Source organism: Labeo rohita, chromosome 12, assembly GCF_022985175.1.
Source record: "Labeo rohita strain BAU-BD-2019 chromosome 12, IGBB_LRoh.1.0, whole genome shotgun sequence".
In the NCBI taxonomy this organism is placed as follows: Eukaryota; Metazoa; Chordata; class Actinopteri; order Cypriniformes; family Cyprinidae; genus Labeo; species Labeo rohita.
Window position 1 is genome coordinate 10,459,428 of NC_066880.1, and position 14,568 is coordinate 10,473,995.

General features: G+C 36.7%; 1 protein-coding gene across 2 annotated transcripts in view; it reads right to left on the reverse strand.

Annotated features, from left to right (window-relative positions):
- The window catches only part of dnmbp (dynamin binding protein), a 58,350-nt gene that overhangs the window by 27,673 nt on the left and 16,109 nt on the right, over window positions 1-14,568 (reverse strand). For both annotated transcript variants that reach the window (XM_051123827.1, XM_051123826.1), the window contains exons 2-4: window positions 11,502-11,659; window positions 11,293-11,415; window positions 5,529-7,706 (exon numbers count right to left, since the gene is read on the reverse strand). In XM_051123827.1, coding sequence (XP_050979784.1) covers window positions 5,529-7,706; window positions 11,293-11,415; window positions 11,502-11,646 — 2,446 coding nt within the window. In that variant the 5' untranslated portion in view covers window positions 11,647-11,659. The remainder of the gene's footprint in view (window positions 1-5,528; window positions 7,707-11,292; window positions 11,416-11,501; window positions 11,660-14,568) is intronic.

Below are 14,568 nucleotides of genomic sequence, written 5' to 3' on the forward strand. Positions count from 1 at the left end.
ATCATACAACGCTTTAAAGAGCCTTCTGTTAACCTGAATAGGCTTTCGTGCATGAGACAGGCACAGAAAAGCTGGGAGCTGGAGATTAGATCCAGGACACAAATGAGCTCTTGATGCTTTTTATGAGCACCAAAACAGATCCCAATTAGAACAAGGGATGTGGAAGGGGCAAAAGAAGGCTAGAATGGGACACTCACTCATAGATACACACATAAATGAGCCAGTCAGAATCAAAATCACAACTTCAACAACGTATGTAAAGAACTGTTTCCACAAAGAGAATGAGAAATATGAGAGCCTGTAGGTTTGATAAGCTCCAAAACTGCCTTCTTTCTTTCTTTCTAATATAGTTTCAAATAACTTTGAATCCTATCTTACTCCAAAATTCAGTCTTGTTTTTGTTTCCAATTCCAGAAGAGATGATGAAATAAGAAGCTTGTCTCCTCCCTCCTTAAGAAAACCGCTGTTCAGTGATAGGCTCTTGACTGACTCCCTGCACTGTAACAATAAATAACCATTGTTTCTACCCTCCCTGTTGAGAAACACACCCTGTTATGATAAATGTGGAGAAACATACTCACACATCTACCTAACTGAATAAAGAGAAACAAACAAGGACATGATGCTACTTACACCATTATGACACCCAATGACTTAATATGACACACATTGCTATACTCAAAAACATGATTAAACATTATTAAAGTTTACGAGATTAAAAAAATAGTACTTCAAGAATAAAGTCAAAATGTTGCATTCATTAGGCCTATTTGTAGTGCACCAGCCACCAACAGATTTTGAAAGATGAGATTTTGGAGTATCTCCTGGTGCTCCCAATCCAGGCAATAGGCTAGAATCTTGTAATTGCTACGAAACACTGCAACGCTGTTCTTGAAACACTTTGACTTAATGCTTAAAACACTTCGACTTTTTATTCTCAAAAACACTTCGACTTTTTATTCTCGAAACATTTCGACTTAATGCTCGAAACACTTCGACTTTTTATTCTCAAATCACTTCGACTTTTTATTCTCAAAAAAACACTTCGACGTTGTTCTCGAAAACACTTCGACTTTTTATTCTCGAAAACACTTCGACTTTTTATTCTCGCAAACACTTCGACTTTTTATTCTCGCAACACTTCGACTTTTTATTCTCGCAACACTTCGACTTTTTATTCTCGCAACACTTCGACTTTTTATTCTCGCAACACTTCGACTTTTTATTCTCGCAACACTTCGACTTTTTATTCTCGCAACACTTCGACTTTTTATTCTCGCAACACTTCGACTTTTTATTCTCGCAACACTTCGACTTTTTATTCTCGAAACACTTCGACTTTATTCTCGAAACACTTAAGATTTTTTATTATTCAAAATCACCTCGACTTTTTATTCTTGAAACACTTCGACTTAATGCTTGAAACACTCTGACTTTATTCTCGAAAAACACTTTGATGTTTTATTCTCGAAAACACTTCAATGTTTTATTCTCGAAAACACTTCGATGTTGTTCTCGAAACACTTCGGCTTAATGCTCGAAACACTTCGACTTAATGCTCGAAACACTCTGACTTTATTCTAGAAACACTTCGACTTTTTATTCTCGAAAACACGTCGACTTTTTATTTCCGAAACACTGACTTTATTCTTAAAAAACACTTCAACTTTACTCTCGAAACATTTAGACTTTATTCACAAAATATTTTGACTATTCTTGTAATCTCCAATTTTTTTTTTTTTTTTAATGTGGCATAAAATACAGTTGTATTAAAATCCACAACATTTTTTTTTTTTTTTAAAGTCTAAATTTGTTGTTAAATATTGTAAACAGCAAAGAGAAAGAAGTAAGCATTTTTAAGAGTAATAAAGAATTCTAACTTAAAGTTCACCACATACGCAAACAGTGTTGCTCCGTTCCACTTCAGTCAGTCCAAGACATAGTTGACACAGAAAACAAGGCATATTCACCAAGACTTGGGCAGTGCTCCAAACCAAAGGCATGCCTGATAATTACTTCTGATGAGCCACTGATGAAGCTCCTTGCTTTAAAAATGACCCATTATCAAATCTAAAATCCGATCCAAGTTTCAAATGGAATTCCTTGTATGCTATACTTGAAAACAGATGGCTGTGACTAGCAAGCAGGTTATACTTATCAAACAAGATGTGTACACAGCTGTGCGCAAACAGTGTATGTGACACATATAATATAGAGTCACGTGCTGTGAACACAAAAAAATAAGCAAAATAATTCATTGGCTCTGAAATAGTGACTAATTACAAAACCAGTTCTGATTCTTATTTTGATAAAAAGGGGAAAAAAGGCAAAACTCTATAATACCACATACTAAGAAATATATACACAACCCCTCTTCATCTCGGTTCAAGTCTTACCTGATGAATGTGTGGTTCTGGTTCTAAAAACATGGCCAAAAAGGGCTGTGAGACGCACCACAGGCTGAACCAGAGAGCTCCAGAGTCTGGCTTTAAAATTACTGCCGGCCATGACCTCCAAAAAGGCCCAATTACTATGGTAATGTCCACAACTTCACCAAAAAAACATGAGTAGAACTGACACAGTGATTATGGGAGTAAAGAGACATGCAGAAAGAAATGTAGGAAGAGAGAGCAAGAGAAGGAGAGCAAGAACACTGGTGCAAAGAGGCCATGTATTTCATATGTACATGGGAAAAGTGCAGCCAAGAGGACCAGCATTCCACACATAGGTAATATACCCATGTTAAAGCAATTATAATGTAATACCTTTTAAATTATAATTACACATACACTGCTGTGCAGTAAGATTTTTAATGTTTTTAAAGAAGTTTCTTATGCTTATCAAGGCTGTGTTTATTTAATAAAAAAAAAAAAAAAAAAAGTCAACAATGTAACATTTTTCTATTTTAATATACATTAAAATATAAAAGTATTTTATATACACTACCGTTCAAAAGTTTGGGGTCAGTACATTTTTATTCTTTCTTTTTTTGAAAGAAATTAATACTTTTATTCAACAAGGATGTGTTAAAATGATAAAATGTGATAGCAAAAGACTTATATTGTTAGAAAAGATTCTTGTTTTGAATAAATGCTGTTATTTTTAACTTTTTATTCATTAAAAGTATCACACGTTCCAAAAAATATTTGGCAGCACAACTGTTTCCAACATTGATAATTCTAATAATAAATCAGCATATTAGAATGATTTCTGAAGAATCATGTGACACTTAAGACTGTGGTAATGATGCTGAAAATTCATTTTTGCATCACAGGAATAAATTATATTTAAAAGTATATTAAAATAGAAAACCATTATTTTATATTGTATAATAACATTTTGCAATATTTCAGTTTTTTCTGTACACAAAGCACTACAATTTTCACCTAAGACTGAGGTGTTTAACAAGATCTGGCCACTGTACTGTACAGTGAATCATGGCCACAATGCCTCACGTCAGACTTTAAGAAATGTTGTGCAAAAACATGATACTCCCAGCGCCACTGTCTACTGATTCTTTCAGCTCAGCCTTATGCCTGGGTGTGTTTTATTCCCTGGTTAGGTGTGAAGGTCAAGCAAAGACCATCTATGTGAAACCGCTGAATATTACATATCATCACTGAGTGAGCTTTAGAAGCACAGAGGCTCTTTTAGATTGTTATATAGTTGAGAGCAACATTGAGAAGATGTCAGCAAACCAGCCAATGCATGTTGATATAGATGAAAAACTTCTTAGGAAAGAAGCTATGTTGACAGACATGCAGTGGAGGATTTCAACATAAATAAAAGTATCGACACACCCAGTAGAGTGAACTTTGTCTCAGATGACGTTTCAGTGGCATATCAAAAGCACTCATCGGGAACACCTCTAACGCTCAAGATGTAGTTTGACCTCAAAAGAGGATAGCGGCTGATATGATGCATGGATGAACAGACTGAGCAGCTGACAGGTTGTTTTCTAGAAATAATATGAGCTGCTGTTTGGTTTTGTCAGAAAGTGTGACCAGCATAAAACAAATAGAAGTGGATTATGTGGAAAAACTAATTCTCAGGCAAGCCGAAGAATCTACGGACATTGTTTTACTTGCGACCCATTTCCTGCTACTACTTATGTGTTTTTACTGATAAGTTCCAACACTAGTAAAACACAGTATCTGTATCTGTATCGGTTGTAAAAACACAACGCATACACTGCCGTTAAAAAGTTGGGGATCAGTAAGACTTGTAATGTTTTTAAAGAAGTCTCTTATGCTAATCAAGGCTGTATTTATTTTTTCAAAAATACAGAAAAAACAGCAATATTGTGAAAAGCTATTGCAACATAAAACAATGGTTTCTAATTTAATTTACTTTAAAAAAGAATTTATTCCAGTGATGCAAAGCTGAATTTTTATCAGCCATTACTCCAGTCTTAAATGTCACACGATCCTTCAGAAATCTTTCTAATATGCTGATTTACTGTTAAAATAGAACTGTGCTGTCAAGTAATTTTTTGAAACCTGTGATACTTTTTTAGGATTCTCTGATGAATAAAAAGTTTTTACAGCATTTATTAAAAATATAAATATTTTCTAACAATATAAGTCTTTGCTATCGCTTTTTTTTAATCAATTTAACACATCCTTGGTGAATAAAAGTATTAATTTCTTTAAAAAAAAACAAACAAACTTTGAAACAGTAGTGTATATAGTTAGAAAAGATTTATATTTTAAATAAATGCTGTTTATTTTAACCTTTTATTCATCAAAGAACGCTGAAAAAAAGTATCACGGGTTGCCAAAAATATTACACTGCAAAAAATGATTTCCTTCCTAAGTATTTTTGTCTTGTTTTCTAGTATAAATATCTAAAATTTCTTGAATCAGGATCCATTTAGCTGACAAGTAAAATGACTTAAGACATTATGTCTTGTTTCCTGAAAACATGATCCAACTTTTGTTAGTTTTTGCTTAAAACAAGCAAAATTATCTGCCAAATGGGGAAAGAAAAATGATCTTGCTTAGCCTTTGAATGTTTTTTCTTACCCCACTGGCAGATAATTTTGCTTGTTTTAAGCAAAAACTAACAAAATTTGTATATTTTTTTCAGAAAACAAGACATATCTTAAGTCATTTTACTTGTCAAGTAAATGCATCCTGATTTAAGAAGTTTTAGATATTTATACTAGAAAACAAGACAAAAATACTAAGGAAAAGTTTTTGCAGTGTAAGCAACACAACAGTTTCCAGAATTTATAATAAATCACCATATAAGAATAATTTCTGAAGGATCATGTGACACTGAATACTGGAGTAATGATGCTGAAAATTCAGCTTTGATCACAGGAATAAATAAGATTTTAATGTATATTAAAAAAAAAAATAAAAAAAAATTACATCATATTTTTTTCTGTATTTTTGATCAAATAAACACAGCCTTGATTAGCATAAGAAACTTCTTAAAAATAAGAAACATTAAAAATTTTACTAATCCCAAACTTTTGAACAGCAATGTATACTGATATGGGAGTAAAGAGAGGAATTAGTTACCTTGTAGCTGCTGCTGTTCTAGGGTCAGTGTCTCCATGGTGTAGGTGCAGAATTCCAGATTCTCCAGAGCCTGTTGTCTCGAAGTCTCATCCTGCTCCTCTTCCAGCATGGCCTGCAGCTCCTGGGCTGTGTGAGAATACATATCAATGTCTCTTTCCACCTCCTCCAACCTCAAGAGTAACCTATATTGCTCCTGTTCCCTTTCTCTTTCTCTCTCCATTTCATTCTCCATCTCCAGAGCATCCTCAGCATCCTCCACCTCTTCAACATTCTCTTCCGGCGAGTTATAGAATGGGTTGGAGGTGGGTGGAGAAGGGTCTGGCATCACAGCACTGGTGCGTGAGCACGGAGGAGGTGGGCGTGGAGCTGGACGTGCAGGTCTGTAAGGCTGAGGAGCCATACGTCCATTGGTTTGAGGACAATGCACGTTTGTAGGTGCTGGTGGCCTCAGGACCCTTGGTCTAGGAGGAGGTGGGCGTAGCGTCTTCCGCCTCTCCAAAGAAGAGGAGGCGGAGCCAGATGGAGAGGAAGAGGTGGGCATCAGACGTTCCATCACAGAGCCACGGATTATGTCATTCTCATTGCTGTAGTCCATAATGGAGAAGTGGCGGGAAACTTTATTGCCCCTTCCACCGCTAACCTCCTCCCATCTGCTCTCTTCTGTGGTGCCATTACCACGACCTGGCAAGCTCCGTTCGAACTCTATCAGCTGCTGGGAAAGCTTGGCTTCAAGATCCCCAGCTGACACAGCCAAAGTCCCCAATGTCTGAGACATTGGTAACCCATTTGAACCCTGTTCCTGAGGCCATGCCCAGTGGTTGCTTCGACCACCGGATGTTAGGTCTGCATCACTGACGCTTGCATGGCGAGTTAACTTCTGCCTGTTCATCTCAGCAGAGATTTTACTGCTGAAGGGGTTTCTGCTGTCATGAGATGCGTAGTTACCACTGTTTCTTTTCCAGGTGGAGTTAGGTGAGGTTTTGGTGGGCGGATTCAGACTTTGCTTCCTCGTTTTGGGTGCTGGGGGAGGTTCTCGTAAACTGGTGGTAGAACTAGAACTGTATTTTCGGTTGCTGAGGGCTTGTAGACTCGGCCTGGGCGGCAGCTGGGGTCTGCCCAGGGTAGGACTGTCAGCTCTGGTACTTTGGACTTCTTTGTGGGTTGAGCTACTTGCCCTGCGGGGTTGCGTGTGAGGGGGTGGAGGTCTTTCTCGTCTTCTTTCTTGCGACTCAACCTGTGATTGAGTCGTTCCTCTCCCTTGAGAAGTTTGATCGGAGTGCATGTAGTGCACTTGTTCATCCTTTCTTTCCTCCTCCCGACGTTCAAAGTAATCCAGGTCCCACACTGTGTGATCTTCCTGGGCAGGCCAATCTTGTCCATATTCTGGCACTGTGCAATCTTGTTGAGCTGAGGTATAGTCGGGAGTGTAACACTCTTCTTCTCTTTCAGGTACACTCATTTCAGTCTTGGTTTGTGGGACAACCTGCAGATGGCCTTGCATCTTGACAAATCGATGAGGGAAAACTCCTCTTCTGCCATGTATCTGCCCCTCCAACCAGCCGTCTTCCAGCGTGCTGAGGATGCGGATCCTATCACCAACATCAAAGTCTAGCTCACCAGGTTCAAGGGCACGAAATTCATAAAGCGCAATACCATATACAGCTCCCTCTTCCTCCTCCTCTTCTTCCTCTTGCTGTTGTTGAATCTCCATTTCTGGACTGTCCTCATCCCGCTCTTCCTCCTCCCTCCTTTCTTCGTCCTCCATGCCATAATCCGAATACTGCTGCAGGGTCTGAGCTTCAGGCTCCTCCAGAGGTGAGCGCAGGGGTCCGAGCAACTCCACAAAGCCCTCAGGGAAAACTCCCGTCCTGCCATCCAGCTCTCCCTGGAACCAGCCTGGTTCTGGCAAGCCTATGATGGTGATGACATCGCCCTCGCGAAAGTCCAGCTCCTCGTCCAGCTGGGCGTGAAGGCTCATGAGGGCACGGGCTTGGCCCAGAGCATGTGGGGGAAGCTCAGAGGCCTGGGCGGCCGCGCTGCGTTCTGATAGCTGTCTGGATTGTCCGGAAAGCTCCAGCTCTTTAACGCAAGAGGTGGGGAAGAGCCCGCGTGAGCCCCATGCATTATGGCCTTTCATCCACACAGCATCCACACTGCTTTCAGCCGCAACTACATCACCTAAAGCAGGAGAGAGTCGTAGAAAATCAGGATAAGAATCTTTCAGTAACGACTACTTCAAAACTGTCTTAGCTGACTTCCCAGCATATAGAGTGTTTTTGATGGTAATAAACATAATCAATGCCACCGAATGGAACTTCGAACTGATTATTGCTGCTGAAAATGGTCAATTATTATTAGGAAATACACTTGGAGTACTACAGACTGCCAAAAGTTATAACAAATCAAGGAGAACAAAAGATGTTTGTGGTTGGCCAAACTGAACCAGGATTTCCAGGGTAAGAATCTTGACAACATTCGTGTTCGTTCTTATCATTTCCGGTCAGGTACGTGAAATATTAGGCTAATATCTTTATTAATACTGCTTGTACGTATCTTTACCACCTATTAACCTTAGTTTGTCAAAATATTGCGCCCTTTCCTGCTTAATAAGTCCTTCTCCATATGATTTAACAGCTTCTACATGTTTTTCAGTGATTTAGACAGCATAAATTAGCAGAACAACACATTCAATAGTACATTAACTGTACAATCAATGCTGTTTACATCCCAGTATCTCCACTATGGCCGTGCATCTGGATAACTGACCAACTGACCGGGTAACTGCAAACCTTCTATTGTAATGAGATCTCTGCAGCTTATTCAGAATGCAGTGCAAAACTTGTTAATGTGTATTTATTAGTCGTTTTCGTATTATAAAAAAAGATACATATAATAATCAGAAATCAGAGTCAGAAATGAACTTTTCCATTTGTGAGGGCAATTTTTATAATTACCTTATTACTATAATCACCATATTATGTTGTCTCTTAAGTCAAATACTTTAATTTACCCAATTACTTTAATACTTTAAACCACTGTCAATAACAATACAGTTTAAAATTGTAGGCTATCTAAATTACACATGTAAAAAAACAGGAGCTCATAGGGCTGCAATATTATTCTAAATATAATTATTGTAGATTACTGTGCTTTAAATTGTAATAATGATTATTAATATCGATATAGAAAACAATACAAAACATTTTTTGTGTTTTGTTTCTGCGTATTGGGCACTTTACATTCTGGCTTTACAGACGAACATGATGGTCCATGACGTTAATCTAGTGCAAGTTATTGCAAAAATCCTTGTTATAACCACTGAAACAATGAAATTAATCTTATGCACTGTGTGCACTGTGTTGTTAATGATGAGGGAATTTGTGAGTGTGCGCACTCATCAACAGGTCCTGCATGACTAATCTAAGCACCTCTAATTGGTCAATGCAATCCTAAGTTTAACAGAAATCTGTTTGACTGGTTATAAAGCTTAGCGGTGCATAAAAGCAATTTTATGCAGTGTGAGCGAATCCGAATGTAATTCCGTGAGCTGACTGCTTTCATTCCTTCACATTTCATTTTAATTGTGACAGATGTAATACACTGTTTAATTGTGCAGGGGCATTTTTTGCCCCTTTCTCTTAAATTTATAGGGCATTTTTGTTCATTTTGGTGGCATTTTTGCCACAAGCACTAATTTCTGACCCTAGTCTGTATAGGCTGTATGTGTAATTATTTTTATTTATTCATTTTGTTGTTTTATGAAATGGCAGAATCTAGGCTATTTTAGTTCAGTTTAACAGGCTAAATTAAAATAAGTAAATAAATTAATCAACATTTTAAAAAAGATAAGGGCTAGATAAACAGGATATATAATACTAAATAGTAAAATAAGTGTATTTTGTCTTACAGCATGACCATAATTTTAAAAATAAGTACCTCCGGTGCAGTAATTAAAGACACATTCTCTGAAAACAAGTCTGAATACACTATTCAACCTTGACTCGATTCACTGCTATTGACACTAGTCTAAAAAAAAGAGAAAGATGCGAAAGATGACCATCTGCCTGTGTTCACAGACCAACAATTGGACCATTTCCTTTGACTGACAACCACAGTGCCCTTCGTCACCTTCGCCAAATAGTCCCTTCAGCTCAAAAGTCCCTCACACCCAAAGTGTAAACAACTTTCTCTTCATATAAAAACATGTCGACTTCTGTAAAACTTAAAATAATCATTAAGAAAATCTGTTGACTTATTTACATAAGGATTTAGGTGGATTGAGTTTTGCATTAGCTGTTTTAGTTTTATTTGCATTAGATAATACTTATTTGCATAACTAGAATAGTTGTTTGAAATGAATCCTGGCTAAAGCATCTGCTAAATGCATTAAAATTTAACTAGCAGGTGATTAACTGTGTTGACACATATTCACATTTATTTCTTTTACGCTGTCCTTGTAAATAGCATTAGAGCAGTGTGAAATTCACCTCTGACCTAAAGTCAGTTTGCACAGTGGTCACTGGTGTGGTCAGTTTCACTTAGCAAACACGCACACATACACATCAACAGGAGCCAGAATGTCCATTAGGGTCACAAGGGCCACATTCCACACAGACGCGCTCCGCCTCCCATTGTGTTCAACTCATAAACCAGAACAGAGTATATGATCCCCACAGACATGATAGGGGAAACTAAATTTGTCCAGTTGTGTTTTTCAAATGAAAATAAAGGAAGTGTGCACCAGACAAATCACAGTTTCCACATTAGATCAGTACTGACTGCTACAAACATCTATTCTAAAGCAATATACAACATAAACATATGTAATACATGCAAAACATCAAACACAAAGAAACATTTTCAAAAGTCAGCAATGAAAAGATTACAGAAAAACATTACAGAACAGACAGGAGTAACATAAGCAATATATCAATATCACTTTTTGTATTACCTTTTGGGATTATAACTTGGGATCATTTACTCTACACAATATAAACACACAACTACTGACATCTAGTGGTAAACTAAGATCCGCACTTCATGAAAAAGCTGGAAACTCTGATGAAATATATAGAAGATATATAGACCAAAATAGACCATAAACTGAATACATCAGGAATAAAGTTGATTGATGATTCAGAGCTTCCATTTTTGATTAACTCTAATAGTTAAAACATCAAACGAAGCAATTAAACCTCTAAATCCTCGTATAAAGTGTGTTTTCTATGTTTCTGTGGTTACAGAAGAGGTGATCTACGATCTAGGGCTCTACTGTCTACTGTATAAAATTAAATATACCTCTCATATATGACATTACGTCACTCTGGGCAAGCAGGATTTATGCTGAAGGAAAGAGAAAACGGCAGTACAAAGGGATTTAACTCAGTCAGCTACCTAAACTTTTAATGGTAAGCCGTCAGATATGTAGCATAATTTATAGATCACCCTCATGTTGTTTCAAACCTGCACGATTTTATTGCTTATGTGGAACACAAACATCTTACAACCAAACAATAGTGAGATTCACAATCCTCAAAAATGTGCATTATTATGGGGATACTGTTATGTCTTTGAATTATTACAGGAAAAAAGAAAGCCATTTAGGTTTGAAACACAATAAGGGATCCCTTTAAAAGTGCATTAAGCATTCACATTATCGTAATTTCCTTTTGTAGTGATATATTTTGCACATTCCTCTACCCTCTATGAATTATTACCTCATTAACTCATGCATGTTTAATAACTAAGAGAAAAATGTATGTACCTCTTTTTAGTGGTAGGTTTCCAGCCTCTGCAGAGTTAAAGTCATTGATGCACACGTACAGATTCTCTCCTGTCTTGGTGCTTGGGATTGTAACAGGTTCCACGAAAGTGCTTGGAAACTGGCCTGAAGGCAGAGGGAATGAAAATATATCAACATCGATATCCCAGACAGAACACTTACGTGTACAGAGAATCCTCTCACGACTTTACCTGTGACTCCATCTTTAATTCCAAGCAGCCAAAATTCATCAACAACGCTGAGCACTTCGATGACATCTCCAGTGAACAGAGGGAGTTCTTCAGAGACGCTGGGGAGGAACTCAAACACGGCACGCACCACCGATCCAGCCTCCATGTTTACTCATCACCTGTGCATTACAAGCATAAAGAGATGGATTGAACATGACACCTACACAACAAACATATTTTTAATACAGTTTCCCCAATGGATTTGTCAGCGGGATGCCTTTTCCTGAAGACCTGCACTCATTACACATTGTGAAGTGATGAGCTCAAAACCTAATGACGTCAGAATAGCTGTTTGGAAAACAAGAATCCGCATTTATTAGTATCAAGGGAATACCCACGCAATCCATTTATTTTTGTAGTAAAGTTTTTTTTCCCCCTGTTAATCTAGTTGAACCAGTTGTTTGCTATTATAGCAACATACACTACCAGTCAAAAGTTTTTGAACAGTGAGATTTCTAATGTTTTTAGAAAGCACTAAGCTTGCATTTATTCGATCCAAAGTGCAGCAAAAATGTAGAAATATTTTTACTATTTAAAATAACTGTTTTCTATTTGAATATATTTTAAAATGTAATTTATTCAGGTGATTTCAAAGCTGAATTTTTAGCATCATTACTCCAGTCACACGATCCTTCAGAAATCATTCTAATATTCAGGTTTGCTGCCCAAAAACAATCATTATTATGTTAAAAACAGCTGAGTAGAATTTTTTCAGGTTTCTGTTAAATAGAAAGTTCAGAAGAACAGTTTTTATCCGAATTAAAATCCTTTTGTAACATTATAAAATGTCTTTATCATATGTCTTTTGATCAATTTTGAAGAATCCTTACTAAATAAAAAGTATTAATTTCCATCTTTTTTACTCCAAAACAAAACAAAAAATTATACAGACCCCAAACTTTTGAATGGTATTGTGTATAATGTTACAAAAGCTTTTATTTCCGATAAATGCAAAGTTTTGGATCTTTCTATTCATTAAATAATCGTGAAAAAATGTACTCACCTGTTTTAAAAACTGCTAATAATAATAATAAAATTTCTTGAACAGCAAATAAGCATATTAGAATGATTTCTGAAGAATCACGTGACACTGAAGACTAAAATAATGATGCTGAAAATTTAGCTTTGATCACAGGAATAGAGCACATTTTGAAATATATTCAAATAGAAAGCTGTTAATAGTCAAAATATTTCAAAATTTTACTTTTTTTTTTTTTGCTGTACTTTGGATCAAATATGCAGGCTTGGTGAGCAGAAGAGACTTAAAAAAAACCTTAAAAATATTAAAAAACAAATCAAAAACTTTTGACTATTTTGTTAAATTAAGTATCAGAAGCAAAGTATATATATGTATTATTAAACATTAAGATCAGTTTTATGAATAAATATGAGTTACACTGGCTAAATAAATGCGTGTAGATGGTGAAGAAACAGGATGACTGATTTCACCTTTCTCTTGGACGACATTTCTTCAACAAGTTCAAATGCGTTTATACACTCTCTAAAACACATTAAGTCATTCACATGAGAGCAATAATGGGGTGGAGCCCTTGAGCGGGAGATTTGCAGTCCAAAGTTAATACACAATGATGAGTCATAAAGTTCAGCATGCATTAAGTATACAAGCTTTTGTGACTCTCAAACAATGTGAACTCATATGAAAATATTTACAGGAAAACACATTTCTGCCAGAATTGGAAGCTAGATCACAGTCCTCCTTCATGACAAACAAATAGAGATTGATCCAGCACACTAATGAAGCCAATCTCAACTCAATGGAGGATTAAGTACCACTGTGTGAGTGTGAATACGAGAGACAGAGAAATATAAAGAGAGGAAACGAGAGCTGAAACGCACATGTTTCAGAAGCTCAAAGAACTCTCTGTCTGCTGTGTGTGTGTGAGAGGCGAGTGTGTGTCTCTCTCGGGACCTCCCGAGTGTCGGGGTGAGGGGTAACAGGTGACCCGACTGAAAGGTGACGAGGTCACAGCAGGACTTGTGTAGTTGCCAGGTGAAAGACTGTGTCTGAAAGTGACATTTTGACTTTGTTGCTTACAGATGACTGTGGTTGAGTGAGGCTTGTGTGATAAAAGATGTAGAAAGCAAAATACAAAGTACTGCAGCCTTGAGGAAACTCAAAATCCAATACAAAAGCCTAGTCTTAACCAACACCACCGCTTTTCCCCTGTGGCAGAGAGAGCATTCATGATGTTTAGAGTCGAAGAGGTGAAATCCACTCATGTACATCTGCAAAGAATTTGAGGGTGAGAAAAAAAAAAAAAAAAAAACTTTTTAGTCAGGCAACAACATAGACACCTTTTTCTCTTGCACTCTGTCAGGTCCACATTAATGTGCCAATGGCTATACTTTTCTCTCTCTCTCTCTCTCTCTCTCTCTCTATATATATATATAATAATAATAATAAATAAATAAATAAATAAATTATATACACACTACCAGTCAAAAGTTTTTGAACAGTAAGATTTTTATTGTTTTTAAAAAAAGTCTCTTCTGCTCACCAAGCCTGCATTTATTTGATCCAAAGTTCAGCAAAAACAGTAAAATTGTAAAATATTTCTACTATTTAAAATAACTGTTTTCTATTTGAATATATTTTAAAACGTAGTTTATTCCTGTGATTTCAAAGCTGAATTTTAGCATCATCACTCCAGTCACGTGATCCTTCACAAATCATTCAAATATTCTGATTTGCTATTAAAAAATATATATTATGATGTTAAAAACAGCGGAGTATTTTTTTCCAAGTTTTTTTGATAAATAGAAAGTGCAAAAGAACAGCATTTATCTGATTAAAGCATCCTTGCTAAATAAAAGTATTAATTTAAATTTAATTTTTAAAATGTTTTTTTAAAATCGAATTCGATTTTGAGCGCGATTTTGGCATTAGCTTGTCAGTGATGTACGGCTCTGTGTATTACTTGCCGCTCCAGCTGAACGCACGTGATGGAGCTTTACTACTAATCAACGTACCGGCTTCATTGACTAAACGCGCCTCACGACATCGTGC